The sequence below is a fragment of the Ischnura elegans genome, chromosome 3 (genome assembly GCF_921293095.1).
Source record: "Ischnura elegans chromosome 3, ioIscEleg1.1, whole genome shotgun sequence".
Taxonomy (NCBI): domain Eukaryota; kingdom Metazoa; phylum Arthropoda; class Insecta; order Odonata; family Coenagrionidae; genus Ischnura; species Ischnura elegans.
This window is the reverse complement of record NC_060248.1, coordinates 65,122,827-65,147,035: the sequence shown is the minus strand read 5'-3', so window position 1 is coordinate 65,147,035 and position 24,209 is coordinate 65,122,827. Positions and strand designations below refer to the sequence as shown.

Genomic DNA, 24,209 nt, shown 5'->3' with positions numbered 1-24,209 from the left:
CGGCCCTGTCTAATTTCAAGCCCGTGTTCTCGCAATTTCAACATGTTTTCAGTGCCACCCTGCGCAATGTCCTGCCCCATTTAAAACGGCCTTAAGGTAACGGGCATCCCTGCATAAGGGTTTACGGCCTAGATAACTGAATAAGAGGTGGGTACAAAAGGGGGAGTCCAGGAAAAACCAACCGTCCCTCCTCCGCCCAGCCTCCTTCATGCCGAAAACCCATCTGAACAATGCTACTTCCTAGCATAGAACATAGGACATAGGTGCCAACGGCGGATACAAAGAACCCTCTGGACACTCCTGAGCAAAAATGTATACAATCTTACGCATAAAAAATCTGAATCTCTCGTCCGAAGCAATTGTGCGCGAACTGATTTCGGTTGTCGCTAAAATTGTTACATTGGTAACAAATATTACTTTGTCTCAGATGTATCTGTCCCCCTCTGTATGTAGAGGTGGGCAGCGAATCAGCTGCGCGCGTGATCGGCCAGCTTTCGTCCCCCCCTCTTCAGCCACCAATCCCTGCGTTCGCCGCATGGAGAAGACAAATTGTTGAGCGCAGGAACGGCGGGAGAAAGCATTGGTAGCCATTGAAGGCGCGATAGCGATTGGGACATATTGCAGAATTGGAGAGCATCTGGAGCGTGGTGTAGGCTGATACGACCGAACGGATCAAAGACCATCAAAATGACACTATTGAGGATTATTGCCAAAACATTAATCCTTTGTTTACTGGGAAGCGCAGCATTATGCAAAGGTGCGTACGAGTCTGTGTCTAGAATTGCTGTGAAAGTTTGCAATATTTCAGGGATTTTGTATAACTTGTCTGTTTTTACGCCATCAACAAGTACTGCGTGTGTACAGTAGTGTATCGTTAGTATCGCTATTTCCATTGGTTAGGGATACAGCGATACTAATTTAGTAATTTTTTAAGAACTTATGTTTACTATTTAAGCATCTAAAGTCGAATGTGCCGTAATGCCATTCGATGTTGCATCCTAACTAATGGGTGAAGAATCAAAATTAGTATTTATCCCCAGTTTGAAGTGATTATTGAAATGCACCATTACGACGTAACTGATAATGGCCTACCTGCGAGTAGCCTTGAACACGAACATGTTAACAGTGCTCAAAATTTCTTCCGGAAGATTATTGCATTTTCACTATCGTAAGTGTAGGACAGTGAAAAATTTTACTTCGTCACGACTCCCCTGGATTCCAAATCAGCCTCGGGTGGTAATAATGTTGGAGATGATTTCCCACATAGCGCTTGCCTCGCAAATGCACATTCACATACGTCTTTGTCTTCAACTTATGCCTATTGGACGCATTCAAAAGACGCCCAAAAAGGCACAAAATAGGCTTATTTTAAAATTTGTTTTCTCTACAGTGCTATTAGATCTTGAGGGGCTTATAATTGTTAATAAAACCCATTGTTAGACGTACCGCATTTACAAATGTGGAAAAAGAGTTTCTTAGCCTAATGTTAATACAAACTATCACCCCAAATAAATCAATGGAAGAAATCAGCTCACACGTGGTCTTCATCCCTTACATTGAAGATTATAATTTTTCTAAAACTATAAAAAAATGGGCATTGTTGAGAAAAACCAGAGGTACTTCATTGATTGAGATTTTACGTGGAGGATGTCGTTAGGTTCATGCTCATTCACGTTAACCTCTAAGTATTACCTACTAATAATCCCCCTAATCATTGGAGAAAATACGTTGATTTATTCCCTAATGTTTGTGACACTCTTAAATTCTCATAATCAGGCTGGCAGGTTCCAGCTAGAGTTCTGGCATTAAGGTCCTATTTTCTCCTTTTCCTTTTTCTCCTCATTTAGAATACTCCCAGGCATCCAAATGAATTCATGGTTTATTATTTAGGTCCTTCAACTTTGTTTGAAGGATATGTATGATCTCCTGGATTGCTAGTGCAATGAAGAATACTATTATTTACTATATTTTAATTCATCATACTTAGCATTACAAATCAATTGATTTGTATTGGTTAGTGCACTTTTTTAATGAAATGAAAATTTCTAAGAGTGCAGTTTTAGATCTATTGGCAGGAAATATTTGTGGCACCAATATCCCATGTACTCAGATTTTTTAATTCACTCAAAAATGTGCATTTTAATCTGTTCACTTTTTATTTGCTGGTGAGCTTTTGTTAGAACCTGGACTCTCGGAGGGCTTCGCTGATGGTGAGTGGTAGTATTGTGAGAGAGCTAATTTAGCGTTGCCTAATTCGACCATAACTACGGCCTCGAGACATACGTATGGCTTCGAGCAATTCTACTCTGAGCGAAAGGCCATAAGTCGGGCGGTAGCTATGGCCTAAAGACCGTAATGCTATGGCCTGCCTAGGAGGCGGTCATAACTCGGGCCATACGAAATAACATTGCTCGCCTAAGGAGTTATAGAAGAAATTTACGGAGTGTCATGGATTATATAGCGATTGTTTCAAGAAATATATGAATATTGCGGGGGAGCACATACACGGATTCAACGGGCATTGGCTAGATATATATAGTAAAGACTCAGATTTCATCTAGAAAGAAGGGGTATACGGGATACGTGTAATCCGTTCGCATACGATGATGATATTTTCATTAAATATTTCCGTGTGTCAAAAGAAGTTGTAACTTAATTCGTAACTAGATATAGTGGATGAACTAAAAGTTCGCTTGTAGTTAAAAAGTTAGAAATACTTTTTTAATTGATGCTCTGTTAAAGTGAACGGAGGAACTGGCTTTTATTTGCTTTTTGTGCTACATTTGCTAGCAGATTTCTTACTTGTTTCGAAAAGCTGTGGGTAGCTTGAAATATCCACTATTAAATGTTTTATATTTTACGATTCTTGTAGCATTACGGTTCATGAGGGAGGATATCTAAGATACTTAGGGCAACACATTTCTTGGCAGTTAGGCAATCTTCAGTATGTCGATGCGTGAAGGACAAATGTCATCCACAAATCAAGGAAAGAATGATAGTCTCATATTTATGTTTTAATTTTATACAGCTACCTTTACATAAGCCTCTGATAATAAAATTAATGAAACTTAAAAGTTTCAATTTCATCTCTAGATTTCGTGCATTGGCTGGATTTCTACGGCTTTTGAGGGCAAATTATTGCAGCCATGAGACAATAGTTACACCATTGGAAGGAGAGAAAGGGGGTTGGAACTACAATAGGATGTTATGTTCTAACTCTATCCATTACATGTACAATTCACGAATATTATAATACTGTAGGGTACAAATCGTGTACAAATTTCTTCTACTTCTTCTCGTCCGTGATTTGTGTTCTTCACTTTTTTTAAAGATCTCCAGCGTCTGCCACCAGATCTGAGCTTAAAGAAAATCCAAATTTATCCTATAATAAGAGTCCATTTCAGTTAAGGAACATAGAATTAATTTTTGATCCACGTTGGAACAAACTTCTTTCTAAAAAAATGACTAGTGTTAAAAAAAGTGAATCCAACTTATAGTACCAATTATAATTCTCTTACTCGCCTGCAGAAAGGGCGTTAAGTCTTTTGGCCGGGCCATACGATATGGCCCCTCGAGAGTGGAATCTGTACCCAGTGAGAAATGGGTGGTGGAATCCACGTGGTACCCACGTGGAATCCACGTTGAGTGGTGGATATTTGGTGGTGGTGGATATTGAGTGATTGGACCCACGTGGAATCCACGTTGATTTCAAGTGGATTTGTGATGATTAGCATTAAATGTTAAACAGAATTTCTAATTTGTGGAACTTAACTCTCTGGTGACATTGCGTCATTTATCATCCTGAAACCACGCTAGTTATGTGAAAATGTATCGCACATTCTATTTTTATATAACTCGTGAAAAGGCAGCCATGAGAGCACATGAAAAATCGTAGACACATATATAGAAGGTTTAGCTATAGAGTGGTTGAGGTTTTAATGGTTTTAGGACAGCACCTATACTGCTGTTTTAATTTTTCCACCAAATTTCCACGTGGGTTCCACGTTGATTCCACGACCAAAAACACGTGGTATCCACGTTACATCTCCACGTGGGTTCCACGTGGATTCCACCACCCATTTCTCACTGGGTATAGGCCATAATTTCGGGTCAGGCCATAAGAAACTTACGGCCGGCCATACGTATGGCCTCGTTTAGTAGAATAGCCCTGCTGATCTTTCTTTGGAGATGCTATTGTTGCGAATTCAAGTTTCAAAATTTCTGTAAGTTAAAATCACCATTTGCCGAAGAGCATAATCTCTATCAATGGAGTCTTTTGAAAGGCTTGAAAAATGGGAGGAGTGCTCCTCAAAACCATTGATTACCAATTATTTTTCATTCAAATTTCATTTGAAGTTAATGCACTGATATTTGAATGCCTCTCCATTTTTCACTTGTGGTCTTAAAAAATTTCGCTTACTACGGTCAATGAAATAATTTTGTGAACTTTTCAAAAAAAACATCTGAATCGGGCACTATGTAATTCACGGTTGTTTCTCACCCATTGATCGTGCAATTTAAGAGGGTTAAACTTTAATTATTATTTTAGTAGTACTATGTTGTGTGAAAGATAAATTTTTATATTAGATCAATTGTTGGATAGAGGTTTAGGGTCACTTTTGCAAAGTGTGTGAATAATTAGGAAGAATCTCAAAGGTTCTGTTATTCTTTGTCCTACAGAATGTGGATGGAAAAAGAATAAGTATGCTTTTGGCCATCATACTGATGGAATTAATAGATAGAATTTGGCTGATTTTAATTATAACACTGCAAAATTCTCCATGTTATTGGCAAATTTCAATTTATCTTTAGGTGAAACATCTGAATTAAATCGGATCCCAAAAAACATTATTGTCCTCTTGGCTGGTGGGTTGACATCTGATGGTACCATTGATGAAGATGGAGACTCGATTAAAAATGGATCTGAGAGCAATGACCATCCAAACCCATCTGATATGTTTGTCAAAGAAAATATGCCTGTGAATGGAATTATCATGGTGAAGGAACTGTCTATTATTCTTGTTGAATTTTGAATATGGATACTTAATACCTTCTAAACAATTAAGAAATTTCTTTGTTTTGTGTTTTAGCCCAAGAATATAAGGCAGAATGGTACAGGAGATTATTGGAAGTTATTAGAAATCATATTTAATGGATTTGATGCCGAAGGTAATGGAAATGGCTCAACATCTGAGTCCCAGACAAATATCATGAGTATTGCTCATAAAGCAGGGAAATTAACTGGTGAGTAACAATGTGGACATTCGTATGACATCTGTATATTACCATAATTCTCCCATTGTAGATAGTACCCTAAATTTTTTAGGGTGCATTTTTTTAAAATTATTTTGTTTTGAGGTAGAAAGCTTTAACAGGGCTATTCTGTAATGATAGCAGCTTTACTATTACGACGAAGGCTGCTATTTGGGCACAATATTACATCGCCCTGATTCTTTATCTCAAAATAGCTCTTACAAGAGGAATTTGGGGTCGCTTTATAGCAATGAAAAAAAATGCCAACATTTGGCTGGCGTAATGCCAATAGGGTGGTTTCCTATTATTTTTTTACTGCCTTAATCGAAAGATTATTACTCCTGGAGTACGTATTTCACGCTTTTAGATTTTTAAATGACAATATCTATTTTTCGCGATTTAAAGAAAAGTGAAAATTTTCAAGCGCGCGAAAACGCGACGCTTAAGTATGAATGCCGGGAAATATCTCCGTACGTCGTATTTCTGGTTCCCCCTCCCGCCCGGTGAGGTGACCTTGAGGCGAGGCTTAGCGCTGATACGTCGCAGGCTGCTGCTGCAGGATGGTAGCGCTTGGCTTAGAAAAGGTTTATTAATACCTTATCAAACGAAGAAAACTTTCCGACCTTAGCCAGTTTTAATAGGTGATTATTAAGACATGTTTCCCTGAGCTCTGCGCCTCATGCATGCATTGGTAACCTCAGACGATGTATAACTCCCATCCTCTCGTGTAGAAACTAGGTCCCTGTGACGTCATGTGGAGTGGAATCGCATGGGCGCCAATCTGGCCTTTTTCAAATGAGGATAAAAATTGACCCTTGCCATTCGTCTAAACCGGTATTTCAAAAACCAAATAATTTGTATATTATGAATACACTAATGGTGGGTAAGGAATCGCAATCAACGCCTTTCGTTTTCTTTGATGAAGGAAACTACCCTATTAGGACCTCGTACCAGGACATTGTAAATGTGAAGATCATCGCACTCAATTGTTTTGCTTAAGATGAGAAGGAAAAAAATGGCCTGTCAGTAACTGTGGATACACATCCTATGCAAATTTATTTAACCTTATCCCTACGAATGACGAAAATATGCGCCAGGACGTTTCTGGACCCAGGAGGCGAAAGTAGCAAATTTTCGTCTGAGATTTATGTACGCAGGCGCATGAATGCCAAAAATCCCCTTTTATGGACGGTTGCGGGTTTGCGAAGTCTTAGTTTCGGGACCCAACAAAGAGGGACTTGGGCGGTACCCTTGAAATCTAGGAGCAGGTACCCGGATGCTTCGTCTTATATTACCCCTCTTTGTGGTAAGGGTCATTCAATTGTTCGTTCAGTCAGTTTTTGAAATAAATATTTGTTCTTTTCTGAAGAAACATAAACTAAGAATTGAATTCTTTGTCTTTTGAACAGCGTTTACACTTTTTAAACAAAATTCTACGATAAATATTAACTTATATCTCGATTTCAGTATAAACATCAACATGGAAATTGTTGCTGCATTAAATGCATTCATATTGACGGCAGAGCTTTGTTCGAAATTTAACAATTCTCAGAAGAAAACAAGGAATTCAATTCGAAGTCTACAATTTATGTGCAAGCAACAGTTATCCATATAGCTAATTCATATCAACAAAGCATGATTGGCCGCAAACCAATGCTGCTGGTAGGGTTATAAACCCCGGAAGGAGGGAGCCCAACTACCCACGGAGTGCGAGATAATGCGGAGTCCCCATTAGGAAGGGTCGATAAAGGTTGGTGCTTAGAGTGTGTGATTATCCGCAAGACCCTTCTTAACCCTTTCGCGCCGAATGCCACACCCGTGCGGCGAGGATTTTCTTCAATAAACAACGAATGCCATACCTGTGTGGCGTGAATTTTCCTACCCTAACCAACGAGTGCCGTGCCTGTGCGGCACAGGTCGAAAAATGTGACCGTGGCGGACACAATAGACCCAGGGACGCGGTCGCCCCTCGTGATCCGCCTTACCGCGAGCCCAGTCCCTTCTTTGGACGCTCAGGTCGATCCTTTCCTATCCTCTCCACGCAGTCAACTCCTGATATTTGCAGTGTGTTTCCAAAAAAAATATTTGTTGCTTACTTTTGAAATCCAATGCTATAAATGAATTCATCTTTTTTTGCTGACCACATGGAAATTTCAAACGAAATTCTAACGTTAATATCAACGGAGTTATAGAACAACTATTAAATATACTAAATCCATCTATATCAACGTTAGAACTTCATTTAAAATTTCTGCACGCTCAGAAAAAAACAAATTTAATTTTGAATGTAAAAAAATCGATGCGAACAATGAATATTTGCATATATTTGTATTAATATTTTAGCCAGTTGACCGCGGACTCGTGTTTGGAAGGGGCTATTAATCCTTCTAAGGTCAAGGACAGAGGCTGAGGAAAGGGATCGGCACCCCACTGAGTTGGGTCCAAAAATAGTTAGGGAGGGAACCACTGCCTTCAGTCGACGCAAAAAAGCTTCGTACGGGGGAGTAAAGAAAACTTTCAAGACACTCGTATTGAGGAAGAATTTCCCTCAATGAAGGTCCGGCGCGAAAGGGTTAACCAGTGTCCTGCAAAAATACTCTGTACGGAGAGGACGGAAAAGTCACTTTGGGCTCAGTCCAGTAATCATGCTAAGGAGAGAACTCCACCATCTCGAAAGGGTTAAGAGAAAGGCAATTGCTCTGCCTAGAAAGGAGAGCGATTAGGGATCACTCGTATCCTTTTTTGTTCCGAGAAGAAGATTTTGTTTGACTTTTTTGAGCAGTTAAGGAAATAGGGAGGTAATTGTGCCAACAATTAGAGCGAATGTCGAGGAGAGGTCGAAGTGGCTTGAAAACACACCCAAGTAGTAAAAAATTGTCTGCATTGCTTAAAAATGGAATGCAACCCTTACGAAAAATATATATTGGTGAATCAGCATAAAACTAAAATTGGAAAGCATATATTATTTTGTTCATGGATATACCGGATATACAGACCTCTCTATTCCCTGTAGCCGCCTAATCAGCACAAGCACGCATGTTCTTCTTCCTTGCCTTCTCATGCAGGTCCTTCCTTGCATAAACACTATCATGTTAGATCAATTACATTGAATATAAATCATCTAATTCAACAGATGGATTAGGGATTGAACCATTATCCACTGTTCCAAAGTTTAGGCGTTTAGTAGAGAGCGAGAGTATTGGCTAACTCTTTCTATTGTTTTTGATGGTCGGCTCTTCCCGAATACCCTTCAATTTTTTCAAACTTACCTAGGGCAAAGTTCTGATGGTCAATTATATATTTGACCAAATGTTGCAGTCTGCTTCTGCGACACCGTAAATGCCCTTACTTCGTTGCGTTAAATATTCCCATGTATTGTTAATTCCCTAATTAGTATGGAAGTCAATGGTTCGACTTTCGTACATTCGACTTTCGTACAAGTTTTCGGGAACGCATTGTGTACGAAAGTCGGGGACCGCCTGTATATACTTTTTTTTTCGATGATTCCTAAAAGAAATGTTCATTCAAACTTTGTTATTACGAATGTCTGGTTTTTTTGGTGCTGTGAACCTCGTAATAATGAGAGTCTACTGATCATATTTATTCACGAGTTACAAACAAGCTGTCGAAACGCATCTTGCTCGTATGCCGAAGAATTGCTGTATTTATACATGAATCAATCTTAAGACCACTTTCAGACGAAATGATTTTTCGCAGGCGTCGTTCATGGCACGGCACACGGCGTTGCAGAGAGAATCTTGTCTGAAAGTTGCCTGAATTTCACGTGAATGGCGGCTGGCAAAAAGTCATTTCGTCTGAAAGCGGCCTCAGTGTAGCATAGCCTATATTTCACGTTGTAGACGGCACATCGCCAGGCCGGATTGAAATGGGTGCCGTGCCGTCAACGGTGTGATTCAACTCGTTTAAAGACATCTATAGAGACCTGTAGTAAGTAAAATAAAGTCACCATGCCATGGACGGCGGCAGCGAAAAGTCAGCTTGTTTGAAAGCAGCCTATGTGGCCATGGTAGCAGTGTTGGTGAAAGAGACAAATTGACGGCCCCTTTAATGCACGTGCTAGGGAGCAACTCTCAAAAGAAAAAAAAAACATGGACACCATGCACAATCGGAAAGTAATATAAGCGTTTTTTTAATCTTTTTGGCCTTGAATACGCTGCGGACCATTTTGGCTTTGGGTGCCAAATTCAAATCCTTGCCACAGTTACAAACCGGTTCCAAAGCACCGACTTTATGCGATCGGTTCCTGATACTGTTTTTTTTTAAGAAAACTTGAAGTGACGGGGTAGTTTTTACCGGCAATGGTGGAAAATATTGTGCCAAATTTGCAGAAAAAGTGCTTAAACGCGAAATTTCGTGGAACCAAGTGAATTTCGTGTAACCTGGAATTTTGCGTTATATTTTGCGGTTCGCGAATATTCGGTGCCCGTACTGATAGGCATTGATAAGTGGCTTATGGGTATTCATCCAGAAATGTGGTAAAATTAAAACTCATATTCTAGAGCAACTTTAAAATCATGGACACCATGCAATCGGGAAGTAATATATGAGTGTTTTAAATATTTTTGGTCTTGAATACGAATATCCTTATTTTAATTTTTTCCAAAAATTACTGGGAGGTTGGATTCTCCTCAATCCACCATTTCTTGCTCATTACCTGCATGCTTCTTGAACAATACTTGCAGACTTGCTGCATGTTCTACTGTCTGAATTAAGGCTTCCCTTTCTTCCTGTGCATTTCCTTATACAGTAAAACTTTGATTTTACGCAGTTGGAGGGACCGAAATATGGGCACTGTGTAAAATCAAAGTGTGTAAAATCAAGAGTTGGTATTGAGGAGGAGTATAGTTTTCAGGATAACACTTGCTCATTATTGCTCGGAAAATGAAGCCTAATAATCATATTTACTCAAAAGCAACACCACAGATGATGTGTTACCTTAAGAGAAACAACGTTGCATTCCTGAACAGTGTTTCCCATGGTTGCACAAAATGGTTTGAAATGGCACTTTCTGGCACTAAGATTACTTCTGTTACCCAGGAGAAATTTCGGAATGGTGATACTAAATGGTCGCAGAGAAGCTAATTTTCGAAAATATTCTCATTAAAAGCGGTTCTCAGGATATCCGTTTAACCACCTGCAGACAAACAAAAATTGGAGATTGAAGAAATGAGATACCTGAGGTAGTCATCCAAATAAACCCCATTAACAGGGAGCAAAATTTTGCTAATACATCAAAAAGGCTTAACACCCTGTAGGCCTGGGTTCAAGTCCTAGTAGTAGCAGAGACTTATCAGAGTTGGCCCTATCCCTACTTGAGTCTAATGTGAAGGGCACTTCCAGTGCACCACTCTGTCCATCAGATGGGAAGTTAAGTCCTGGTCCCTTTTGAGCTTATCATTACAACCTGGCTAATGCCAACATAGGGTTCCTATCCCCCCAGCCCTTACTTCATGGCGCTAATGGCCCCAGTTGTTGGTTACCTCCAAATAGCATACCATAGATAATACGGAGCACACAGGACCCGGGATATTCGGAAATTCAGATTTTTCCGGTGCTTAGATCACTTTTTTTAAGTGAGCTATTTAAATGACCGCGCAACTGCCGTCATGCCGCCCGTGATGAATAAAAAATGACTAATAGTCTGAAAAATTTTCCTTCTTTATAATTCATACGCATTAAAAAAGCATTTCCCCAAGAAATTTTAGCATTAGTAGATTGACTCTTCCGGGAATAGCTTCTCTGTCGGCATTCTTCCGCGAATTCAGCGCCGGGACCTTCGACTCACAAGCCGTGTGACTCAGCTTCACGTAATATTTTGCTTCCCCATATCTGATAACAACACCGGACACTTTTTGTATTTCGATTCAATGGTACTAAGCCATTCCTGAGTTTAAAGGGACTGCCTTATCACTCACGTCTTGAATTTGACTTCAATGATTACATGACGATTGACGACGCGAGTTATTCTCTGAGGGCATTAACTCCCGTTCCGTTAAAACGCTTGCCACCTAGCGAAGTTAAGCTAATAGCTATTCAAGTTCCAACCATGTTAATTTAAACCCTCTGACAATGAGATACAAGTTGAGTTGGATCTGATAAGCGCGCAGCGCAAGCAATTTTCCCTCGCCTCCATTTGTCCCGCAGATGTGGGGTTAGCCTGGGAATGAGACAATGCATGCTGCTTTTATCAACGTGTTGAATCACCATCGACTTACGTCCATACTAGAAGTACGACTATCTTTTTTGGATCACCTTGGAAGCCAAAATTGTGGCACGGGAGTATTTTTAACGACTCATTTCGCCGTTATATTTCGCTGGGGCGACGGAAAACATAGCGTTGGCAAAATTCTAGAAAGCCTTGCGTTGGGGATAGATATTCCGTAGCTCATAATTCTGGATATAAACAGCGTCGATCAATAAGTCGAATAATAAACGAAGGGTGATAATGTTAATATCTCCAGCGATCATGTCTTAATCAAAAGTAGTTACGCATACCCGGCGATTGCCGTGTGTTTTAGGTTTCGATATCCTTCTACGGCGAATTTGAACTAAGAACGACATTCGCGTTCGTAATGGAGCGTGAAATATTACTGAGAGGGCTCACGGGGAAGCAACAATAGATTCGCCATGTTTTTAGTTTCACGCCCAACAGTGCGACGTCATTTCAACCGTTCCTGTATTCATTTTTGCAACTCATTGAGACGAAATAATAACCTAACTTCATATTGCTCCTGTCGGATTTTCAAAACAAGCCGAAAGACAACTGCGTAAAATCAAGATTAGCGACCTCTTAGGGGCTGGGGTTATGCTGCGCAAAATCGAAAAACTGCGTAAAATCAAGAAAAGATGTAAAATCGAAGTTTCACCATTGCAATTCCCTATGCTTTCCGGCCGGACTTGAGTGCCGCTGCGTAAAAACGAGACTTGATGTAAAATCAAAGTGCGTAAAATCGAAGTTTTACTGTATGTACTTTTCACCTCCTTCATACCGTCTTGCCTGCCTGCCTGCATATTCCTTCTCAGAATGTTATAAAGTTTTCACTATGGCAGTTTCACATACGTGTAATCTGTTTAAATATGTACATAATTTTTTTACATTTTGTGCATTGAAAATGAAAATTCAGTGTTGTGGTATTTCTACTTTTTAGGTTTAATCTCTACTGTGGATGTAACATCTGAGATTCCTGCCACAATTTATGGAGCTCACCTCGGGTCAAGTTATTCAAACTGCTCAAACAGTGATCAACTCATTTCCATGAATGTCATCCTTGGTCAAGCTCCTATTGATTCGATGAAAGAGAAAAATATCTGGAAATGCCTGTCTAATCATGCACCTCATGCAAACCCCAATTCATTAATGCAGGAACTTGAAAAAGGATCAAAAGAACACAAAAGAAATGTGCTTGGTAAGGTGATCAATATATTGAAATAAATATTGGTTTTTTAAATTTTTATCTGAAAATTTCTACCTGCTATGAGATCATGTTGGTTTGGTATTATTTCAGGATTATTTCCTAAGGTTGGCCCCAAAGATCTTAAAGCTATAACGTCAGCAGCTTTTCAATTACTACAAAGAAATGAAAAGGGATTCTTTCTTGCGGTAAGAATTATTTTTCATGGTAATACTTTTATAATTTATGGGGTATTGTAGGAATTGAAGGTATAAAAACTTTGCATTTTATACATGGTGATTTAATTTGTCCAACCATGGTTTCGTTACCGAGTTACCACATTACTAACTAACTATGGTGGGACTAATTAAATCACCATGTGGAAAAAGTAAAGTTTCTATTCCTTCAACTCCAATGATAAAGGATTTCCACCCGTTGAAAACAAGAAGTTGGATGTAGCTGAGTATTGGCTTAGGCGTGCGGTCTAAATGGCATTTGATAGATTAGAATGAGGAACTTGCATGGGTCGTTGATTGCTCTAAAAACTATTTTGAATAAGTAAAATTGATACATTAGCTTAACAAAAATACCTAATAGTTTCTCCATTCATCATCAAAAGAAATAAAAAAATTGACTTTAAAATCGAGAAAAATTTCTCTTAGCTGACCGCTGCATGAAGACACCCGAGCATTGCCGAGGCCAGGCGTGACGTCATAGGTGCCTAAACAACCCGGGCAATCATCGTCGGGGCATCATCATCGCTGAAACATCGTCGCAATTAAAGGAACCAAAATTATTGTGAACATGGCAAAAAAAGTGACGACAAAAACTGCAAGTTCTACACGGAAAAATTCCTTGAAATCACTTTTTAGGTTCCTGAAAACCATAATGTCAAGTAAAACCTTGCGCACCTACCTAAGAATTCATTTTGCAGAAAATTTGCTAAAACCGTAATCGCAATTAACAATAAAGACACCGTTTTACACTTTGTTTAGACTGACAGTATTACCGCCTGCAAAACTAACAACCTGCAACGCCCGCCGCTTCGCATTTTTTCTCGCGCGAAATTGAAAAGACTTGACGTTATCGCAAAGCGAAGGTGCGATAAAGGAATGAGGATCTCAACATTTTCGTGATGTTATCGTGAAATGACGTTAAACGGGGTGACGTAGAACGAGGACTCACTGTACTTTCCTTCGTAAAAGGGAACGAAATATTGAAAAACCATGAATTCACAATAGATTTCTTTGAAAAATGAAGTTTTTTCAAATAAGAATGGTGTTGAAATTAGTTTGAAACCCTCTTCTTGGTACCGTGTTGTTTAAAAATTTTCCCCCCTGGTTTTGGAAAATGAAATTTCTTAATTTTCTTAGTTTTCCCCCCTAATGAAATTCCTGGCTACCCCACTGCCATCGACTGAATTAAAATTTTCCTCATGCACGTTTCCCCCGAATTTGGTCACTTCCTCATCGCATACTGACTTGTGTTTCACCCGAAAATGTTCAGAATGGTGAGGTGGATTTAGCACTTCCTCGTGATAATTTCACGCCACAGTGCACGCACATGGCATACATTAGTTCTCCTTATCTCTATAGAAATGTTTCTACGCAATGCAAGACATTTTTATCAGTATATCATTAAATTATATTGCAACTGCGCAATCAGCTACACAATTAACAGTATTTAAACAGCATTAACGTCACGGGCGACGAGGTGCTCGACCGCTCAGCATGAGGAAGGGGTGAGCAGCAGAAGCGCTTAAAGGAGAGGTGAAGGGCAAGGAGCGCGCTCCCTCCGTATTTCAAGTAACGAGGCTACAAATGAGGGAGCCAAGGACGAACAAGTCAGATCTTGCTTCAGTGACGTCGTTGCCTTCAAAGCGAAGCGGGGCGAGCTGCGTGATATATGCAGTTGGCATTTCCAATCGGTCTCTTTTTGATTGAGAGGTTAATGCTGCGCTTGTTTCTTTGAAAATTGTGCTGTTTGGACAATGTTGCATATTAGCATAAGTAGTCTTATTGTAAACAGAAATCTTAGTGGCAATCAATTAGAGCTGAAAAGTATGGTCAGGAATGCGTTGTGTTTGGTCTAATTCTTTTTTAAATCTCGTGCATGTCATTAATTGTCGAAGCTATCGAGACCAGAAAGTCGCTCACCTAGCATTTGTCATCTAGAAACAGAGAATTGAAGCAAGTAGGCCGAAAAAGGTCAGTTGGTGAGACGGGCTTCAATTGTTCTCGTATAATTTGATATTTTCCTTACAAGACAATGATTTATGGTCTGTGTGATTTCGGAAACAAAAAAAAAACAAGAGGCATGGGCTAATGGACAGCCAAGGGTGGTTTTCTGAAATCTGCGACGTAGCTTCTTTTGACGTGGTTATTATCCTACGATGCTGAGATTCCCCCGATGATTGTTCAATCTCTTGGCAAGAGTCACTCTATGTGCCATTCGTATTTTGCCTTTTTTATTTTCGACGGCTGAAATTCTGCTACGTAACCTCTGCGAGAGCTTTCAAACGAAACGGTTCATGAGTAGGACAAGAATCGCATGCGACGGAGCATTCGAAGAGAGAATCAGAACTCTTTCCACCCTTTTGGGGCGTTGCATTCACTGAAGCAATCATTTAAAATTTTGTATCCAGATCCGATGTCCTCCTCGACTTTGGATCTGATGTATCAGATGAAGGTCAATATCAGCAGATATTTGGATCCAAGGTATCCGATCCAACCATCCCTAATTTTTACATCAGACAGAAATCCATAGCAGCAATGTAAATGCCAAAATGGTATGCAAACATTTTTTCATGAGGTTGTATCTTCCCTTAGTATTTTTGAAAGAGATATTAGTTGAGTAACATACGCCAAAAGTTTTTCCATTAAATTCAAATATTCCTTTAATCAGCTAAATTCATGTATAAATCCTTTAAGGCCGTTTTACACGGTACACGGAATTGCGCAGTCTGGCGTACGTGTGAAGGCGCAATCAAAATTGCGTTGTGTAAAGCGGTGAATTGCTAGAACACATGCGAGAATGCGTGGATGCGAGACGGCAAAATAGCCCCTGTTCTAATTTCGTTCATGCATTCGCGCAATGCCTCGCCATTTTAGAAATTAATGCAGCTCTAACCTGCGCAATTCCGTGTACCGTGTAAAACGGCCTTTAAAGAATGTCACAATTATGCGGGGGGGTTAGGGTGGGAGGTTGTTTCCTGATGTATAGGCAACCTAGGCGAACTATCCGGCAATAATTGTTTTCCCACATTCAAGCTTATTTTGTCCATCCCCTTGAAAAACAATAGATCGAGGTTCTACTGTAAATGACAGCGTGGTCTTCACGGATACTCATTGCAGCCTTTAACTTTTATTATAACACCATTAAAAATTATTACTACACCTGCCTAGTCACTTCCATGGATAACCGGAAATCCTTCCATCAGGGGTGCCAACTCTTTTTGAGTGCATGTGGGAACCACCCAAAAGGAACACTATAACGAAGACGGGAGTATTTTCACCAATTTTTTTAATGACACAGCTTTTAAATTAAATAAAAACAAAGCCAACTGCGTTCATTCATATTTTGTTTATTCTTCTCTTTCATTTGTAGGTTGTTGTCTGAGGTTTCAGGCGAGAGGGAGTGGAAACGTGACATAATGAAAATGAAAAAGCAGGAGCAATGTCCACAATTTTACATTTATTAATACTACCGGTTTCGCTTTTCAGCCTCATCAGGTACCTGATGAAAAGCGAAACTGGTAGTATTAATAAATGTAAAATTGTGGAAATTGCTCCTGCTTTTTCATTTTCATTGTAGGTTGTTATTAAAAAAATTAAGATATCTTTTATTTTATGATGAAAATGTTCACATGATTCATTACATGTTATCCATTCATAAAGTGAACACTTTTTTATGATTGTCTGATACAGAGCATTTAAGATTTGGGCTGTAATTCCATTTTAATGAAGGATTTTATTTTAGGTGGTAATCAGTGGAGAAGATGCAGAAACTAATATGAAAATGGTAACTCGATTTCTGGAGAAATTGTTACCTTCAGATCTTGTGAGGGAAACTTTAGTTGTAGCAGCATTGGTAGGAGAAAGAGCCAGTAAGTCGAATATCTCTCCAGCCAACGGCATTTATGGAGTTGAATTGCAACCAGTTGTGGAAAACAATCAGCTGATAAATGCATCTAGAAAAAGAGTTCCTCCAAAAGAAATAGAAACCTCTCCCAAGAGAACTGAAGAACATTCCATACAAAAAACTATTCAGGAAACTGGAGAAGATAATTTGGTGCATACTAAACCACAAAGCAATTCAAAAGGAGAAGATAATGATGAGGGCAATCAAACCGTAGTAATTACAGAGACCAGCAATGTTGAGCCAGTCTCTAAATTGAGTTTAGATAGTTATGAAAACCAATCCACAGGAGTGATGTCAATTCAGCTTTTGGTAAATGTTAATACAACTAGCTATTCACCAACTGGTCCTACATTGGAAACTGAATTTGAAATGCATGGTGATGTGCAAACCTCACCGACTCCATTGCCTACCTCAGAAGTTACATCTTCCCTCTCCGTACAGACTACTGTTATCGTAAATGAAAAAAATGCTTATTCAAGTGATTTTCTGGAAGACCACGTTTTATCCACTGCTGGGAGTGTCCTTGAGGAAGAGAAAGTTCGCCAAAATGAAATGGAAGAAAATGTTGAAAATTCAATCAGGAAAAAAAGGGAGACTGGGCAGAATAAATCACAAGGAATTCCCCTCTTTGCTTCAGGTACTGTATATATTTACTTGTGCCTCTAAATGTTTTTATTCTTTTATAACTGTTGTATCTCAGAGAATGGTGGTGTTGAACTCAGAGGTGTCCACTGGCTTAACTTCCCTCTTAACTTCAGCAATTGAACCTGCCATCCTGTAGAAAATGCAGTCAAAAAGTCCAAAATTCACTCACTCGTAATGCCCTCCCAAGCAAAAATTTCAGAGGTGCAGCAAAAAATACAAATTGTGGTTGAATTTACTGAGCATTCTTACGTAGTGCCATGGTGGATTTTTCGCTGAAATCCTGGCTGGGCAGCACGGACTCGGTGCTACTTGAGTTTACTGCAAATATTTTTTCTCTTTGACTTGAAATATTGTTCTGGGAGCTGCAGGTGACTTGAAGACTAATTACTAGGCTTTGATTGCAAGCTATTGAGAACTATGTTCAGAACATCATCTAGACCCTCATCAGTGGTGTAACTATGAGGGGGGATGAGGGGATAGACCCCCCCCCCCCCCAAAGCCTCAGAGTAATGAAAAAATTATTTAATACTATTGTCCAGTTTTGACAAGTAATAACTGCATATGCTCCCAGTGGATTTTAATTGCCAAAATGATGTAAAATGTATTTCCATGCATGTCATTTTCAAAAATTTTCCCGGATCCTGGTGGGTGGCTCGCTCCCCCAAAGCATATTCCTTGTCATATCACTGACCCTGAGTATGTTTTTAGGTCTGGCAGAAATGATAAAATGAAAGAGATATTTGCCTAATGGTATGGTATAAGAATTTATTTTTCCCCCGAATATCAAAGGACTTAAATAAATGCAGGATGGGACTTTGTGGTCAATCATTGCTACGTGCTCCTTCTTTTCTTCTATTATCTATGTGAAGTCCTAGTATCCTAACACCTCTGCCACGTGCCTATCGAGAATGCTTGCAGGGCAGTATAGAGATGTACACATTTTCCTTAATTCAACTTGTTACCTCTTTGCCACTGACATCAAGTCAGGGAAATTAAAAAAAATATATGCTGGAAAAATGGGAAGTTGGCATGAACTCTGGTAGGCTTTAATTTTATTATAGTCTTGTCATAAACTGCAATTTTCTGCCATATTCTCTTGTTTTGCTTATGGGAAAATATTGCTCAAGCATTTTTATTACATTGCTATCTCATGCATCTCTGGCTATAGCTGACGAAAGGGTTGAGGTTTAGTCATTTGTTGAGTTGTGGCGGATTGCCTCAAGCATCTATGTTGATTTTTTTGGATCGATTGATCTATCATATCTACAATTATAATTCCAGGTCCAGGATCAAAGCCATTCAATGGAACACTATCGCCACATGACGTGCGAAGACTCTTTGAAATATACATTTCATTCTCCTGTGAAAATGCTAATTTTACGGAGTTGAAAGAATTGTCAATGGCAAATTGTAGTGATTGGGCTGAGTTATCTGATATTAGTGCTTTATCTAGCACTTCTGTGGTAAGGATCAAACAGATCATTTTCTTGGCAATTGTAATTGGATATACATTACTAATCTATTAACACATCTAGAAGTGCATCAGCATTGGAACATTTTAATTAGTGCTTGCCTGGACAAATGTTTAGAATTTTTGGAAAGATATCCAGAATTTCTTACTTTAGTGCTTAAGTGGCATAGCATCGATGTTTTAGGGTCTTTAAGAAGTTTTTAGTTGAAAGCTAGTTGAGCAACATAAATGAAGTTGATTAAGTCATTTCATCGTTCTCAGTGTTTGACTTCAATCATATTTTTTTTGTGAAATGATGTCAAAGTTTTGACTGGAATTTTTCTGTTTATTTTTTCTTTGAATGTTAATGTAGCTCTTTTTTCATGTTGCTAGAGTATGAATCTTTAATTTCCTGGGAAAGTGAGTGAGTTGACTATTTCCTTCGAAATCGTTTATTGAGAGTATTTGAGATCATTTTTGTTTCTGGCATTTTAATAATTTTTCCTGTTCATTTTTTGTTTCATATGAAGTGTAATACTTGATCCCCAAGGAAAATAAACTTAAACTAACTCAGACCTTTTTCATGTGTTAGGAGGGTGTATTTTTTTTAATAAAAAGGTAATTGGTCAAACGCATGATATATGCTAATCATACCTGCAAAATGGTGCACAAATTGTTACAAAGTGCGTTGACATCATATTTAGATGTACTGATGATTTAAGGCCTAGTGTAAAAAAAGGTATTGCAGTATGTTTTTCAAATGCCTTGAAGGCTTGGATAAAAATAAAATAATTTAGTACACAATGTTATTTACATTTTTTTTTCAAATTGTGAGTGCTGCAATCTGTCTCCTCAACAACTAAGTTAATTTATAGTATTTAGCGCAGTTACCATGTTTTGCTGATGTAGCTCCCTCAGCCTGGTTCCCAGACATCTTTTTGCTTCTTGTATTCTCATGTGTACTAAATTAGTGTTGTATTGCTTGTGCATCCTTTGGTTTTAATATAGAGTTTATATTAGCAGAGGTGCATCAAGATTTATCTAAACTTCCATTTATGTGTAAAATCCTGATCTTATGTGAAAGTTATTACAATTTTGTCCTATAGTCTACATTAGTAGACTACTCCTAGACTTGTCTCCTAGTCCTGGACTCACTACTTCTAGCCTAGTCCGATTACACTTCAATTTTCATCACTTAATGTTTAGAATGGAAAATGGGTTGATCGACGAAAAAAAAAAATGATTTCATCCTCATAGTTGCTAAATTGGTCCCCTTCATTTTCACCCCCCATTCCCTCTCCTATTTAAGTTAGATTGTCCCCATTCGACCTTGTGTTGGAAGTGCTTATTTCCTTAAGCCTGTGAGGAGGGCCACATTATGTGCTGAAATATGTATGGGATCTTTTTTTTGTCCGCTTATGGACTGGCGAACTTTTATAGTGCTCTTTTTTTGAGCTTATTCCATTGAAGCCATCTATGGGTGAGGGAATGTGTTTGTGATTTTTTTCTGAGTGATTGTGTACTTACATCAACTAAAAAACTGGCATCCTTAGCAGGGTCTCTCCAGCTCTGTGAAGAATCCCGGAGTGTAAACCAAGAAGCCTTAGTTTGGGTCCCTACAGCCCTCACAAAGGATCTTGTTTTGGTTTCATTGTATGTGTGATAGTGTGTGTACAAGTGTTGGCTTTTCCAGTTGAGAGGCTAGGGTTTGGTCCCTGTGAGACTGGGTTTTGATCCCTGCGGTGAAATTCTCTCCTTTCCCGTACACCAATAGTGTTTTACCTTTTGCAAGGTGAACAAGAAGTGGGGGATATTATAGGGCCATCGTGAGTTTTCATTTCATACTTAATATTTTATAGTAAATGAAGAAAAGCATTGTTTAATTCTATAACGAATATCACTTCGTAGGTACCTTACTATTAAAGCAAAATTTATCTGTAATTCTTAGTGACTTTAAATCCCATTCATCCACGTAATTCAAAATGATTATAAATGATATCCATGTCTATAAAAAACACCAAATGTACTTACTATTTACAAGCACACATGGAAATTCGAAGTCTAAACTGACTGCACTCGACTGTTTCTATGTGCATTCCAGTTGGTGATAATTCACCAGAACCCTTCTAATGGGAGGAGAATAATCTCCAGAGAATTTAAAAAAATACTTAAAGCACTAGCATTTTTGATGATAAGTAGCTTCAAAACTGATGTTAAAATCATCTATCTATGTATTTCCGTGCATTAGTTTGACGTGGAAAGGTAAAAATCTTTCTTCCCCCTGAGATTCATTCTTGAATTTCCCTAGTGAGGTAATAGCAGCAGCTGTCTTAGGAACTCGGTCGCATTTATGCAGTTCATAAAAAGGTGTAAACTAATGACAGGCCTTGTAAATAACCCAGATTGTGTGTTCCCTAGCAATAACTACCTATTTAGGTCATGCTGCAAAATCCCTCTGGTGCACTAGACTTCCCTGAGATGAGTAAAAGCAGCAAACTAATAGATGAGACTTTTTATGCTCAGGAAGGTATAGCACGAGCTCAAAAACTACTGATTTCAATTGATCTACAATAACCTCAGAATTGAATGAATTTATCCTGGGTTCCTCGTGTAGGCACTAGAATATCCTGATGTTCAATGTTCATATATTTTTCATACTGACATTCTCGAGTCCTTTCACGATTGTTATTCTTTTAAGATCCCTAGAGACCTTGTGGGAAGCCATAAGATGACGTGTTGCGGGGAAAGTTCTGATCAAATTTCTCTTATTAGAAATACACAGTGAATCGGAAGTTATCACTCACATGTAACTCCAGGTGGTGCCATATCTGTTAAGAAAAGTGCTTATCTATACAGAATGAGTTTTTACATACTCGGCTGTTGGAGATAAGGGAAAGGCATGTCAATAGTATTTTAGATATAAAATATATTGTATTTACAACATAAAATACAATGGTACTTCTGTAAAATACCATTACCATCATATGTATTATTAAAATACTATCTACCTTAGTATTGTGAAGTTCACAGTTTAACCCTGCAAATGAAATTATTTACACTAGTCCATAAAATTGGTACCTACGTAAACAAAGTAATGCATAATATTTCCATCAGTAATGTAGAAATTGTCACCTGTGGTAGTATATGCAGTTAGATACACGAAAGAATTAAAATGAACATTTAATTCCAATTATTAATAGGCATACAATTAAAATAATCATAGTCACAAATGATGAAAAAAACATTCTTACCCATCAAAAGCAACCGGCAGCTGAACAAATTGTCATGCTGAGCTAGAGTGCGGAAGAAGTGAATTCTAGGGCCTAATCTTCTCGCCTATCCTCTAAACCCAGTTGTGATTCCCAAGCAACCAGGCATTGATAAGCCAGTCTTCAATCTGGTCAGATGAAGACTGGACTGCAGTGTTTGAGTTGTTTGGTGAAGTCCTAGGGACATATGGCATGAGGATAAGCACTAGAAAATCTAAATAATGTGGTTTGGTGAAAAATTAATCCTCCAAAAAACCATATTATTCCTTGCTCACAATTGTGAGCAAAAAATGCAAGGTTTAACATTGTAGTAAAAAGACAAAACAGGCTGTTTGCCCACATTTGAGGTAGTCTGGCAAAGGTGAGTGGATATCAAGAGAAGCATGTAAGCACAAGAGGCATTCATGAATAAGAGAGATAGTGCATTAGTGTTGAGGAAAGACTTGCTAAGAGTCTGACTTAGGGCAGGAGTGCACTAGCACGACCATGACCTGTGGCACACGACCAGTTTTAGCATTGCAACAAATGGAGCGACACTCACTAGGCCGAGTGCGACTCGTTGGTCGGACCAGAGTCGTCCGACCAAAATTTTTGAATTTGGTCGTCCCCGATTATGTGGTCATTGCGGTCAGAAATTACACATATTAGATGGTGCGCCGTGCACTGACTCCGACTTCACTGCGACCTGACCATACCAGCTGAGCAAGTAGTGAATGTGTTTTGCTATCGTGGTCGTGCTCTGGTCGGAAGGTGTGCGACAGAGATCAGTTGTGGTTGCGCTAGTGCGTGCCTGCCCTTAGAGTGAAGCAATTAATGGTGCAGAAACGTGGATGGGATAAAACTGAAGGCATTCAAGATGTGGGTGAGGAGGAGAATAGAGAAGAGCTAGACATAATCAGGAATTCAGCATCAAATTTTGTGGGGAAGGGTCATGACCTGTGTCTGGGTAGTATGGAATACATCACTGGGGAGAAAGGGCCTTTCTCCTGTGTAAAATATTTTGTAGGGCGTGCTACGCTCTACACCAACTCAAACTTCTTTCACGTTTGAGACATTTAGCTATGAATTTGTCATGGGGTCATGACCCTTGGACCCCCTGAATCCACCCCTGGACGTAGTGAATAAGTAGGTCAGCGGGAACTAGGAGATGAGGTATGAAGAAGATCTGGGTTGGATGAAGTGAGTGCTAGAGGGATGGGGACTTGAAAAACATTATTGAGAGAGAAAATGGATGTCTGTGAATTGAAGAAGGCAGTTCAATCTGTGGAGAGGAGACAGGCAGGGTTGAAAAATCCATTAAACAAACCTACTAGATACGGTGGCATACCTTCAACAATAATTAAAAATTGAGGATGCCTCAAGTGTGGTAATGGTAGTTAAATTGAAACTTTGAAAATATTGTAATTTTATACATTTTTATATTTTATTCATGTATTAAGTATAGTAGCAAAATACCAAGCACCAACAGAAATTAAAAATTTAATGCTGTTTATCATTGCCTACTCTCATCAATAACCATTGACGGACAACCGCTTAAAACTTCCTCTAAAATTGCTTATAATCACACTGGTGTTGAATTCTTTTCAAGGAATTCATGAACTTTAAAAGTTCGTGAATTTGTTGATTCGAGTACTTTGGTAGACTCTTATTACCACCCTAGCTTAGGGATTTCCCAGATAATTTTATTTTAAATTGTCCACCATAATAAATGTTTCAACTCTCGGATATACCGCAAAGGGGATTATGTATGTTAAAAACCATGGGCACAATGCAACTACAGGAATTATTCAATCAAATATATTTCAATCAAAAACGAGCTGCAAAGACCAATGAAGAACATATAACAAGCTAACCCTCTGTCTAGCTGGAAAAAGCAAACGGGAACAAATGATTCCGTATCGGTGCTTCTGTTAAAAATGCTAATGAGGTGACATTCCGATACCATTTGTGATAACAGTAAATAACTTATGACTCTATCATTCGCTTTATAAAGCTGAGTCAAGAGACTAGTAAACTAGTACAACATTAATTAATGCTTAA

At 38.8% G+C, this 24,209-nt stretch overlaps 1 protein-coding gene across 1 annotated transcript; it reads left to right on the top strand.

Moving 5' to 3' along the window:
• Positions 1-502: 502 nt before the first annotated feature.
• Positions 503-19,704, top strand: LOC124155940. Its single transcript, XM_046530171.1, has 7 exons — positions 503-757; positions 4,813-4,997; positions 5,091-5,244; positions 12,423-12,680; positions 12,780-12,874; positions 16,644-17,442; positions 18,732-19,704. The coding sequence occupies exons 1-7, from the start codon at positions 688-690 to the stop codon at positions 18,974-18,976; spliced, it is 1,806 nt and encodes a 601-aa protein (XP_046386127.1). The 5' UTR covers positions 503-687; the 3' UTR covers positions 18,977-19,704.
• The last annotated feature ends 4,505 nt before the right edge of the window (positions 19,705-24,209 follow it).

What these genes read in the sequence shown, in the direction of transcription:
- LOC124155940 (XM_046530171.1), top strand. Translation starts at nt 688, where the DNA reads ATGACACTATTGAGGATTATTGCCAAAACATTAATCCTTTGTTTACTG. An exon ending in ACACAAAAGAAATGTGCTTG is followed by an intron (nt 12,681 to 12,779) that starts GTAAGGTGATCA and finishes GTATTATTTCAG; the next exon opens with GATTATTTCCTAAGGTTGGC. An exon ending in AAAAGGGATTCTTTCTTGCG is followed by an intron (nt 12,875 to 16,643) that starts GTAAGAATTATT and finishes ATTTTATTTTAG; the next exon opens with GTGGTAATCAGTGGAGAAGA.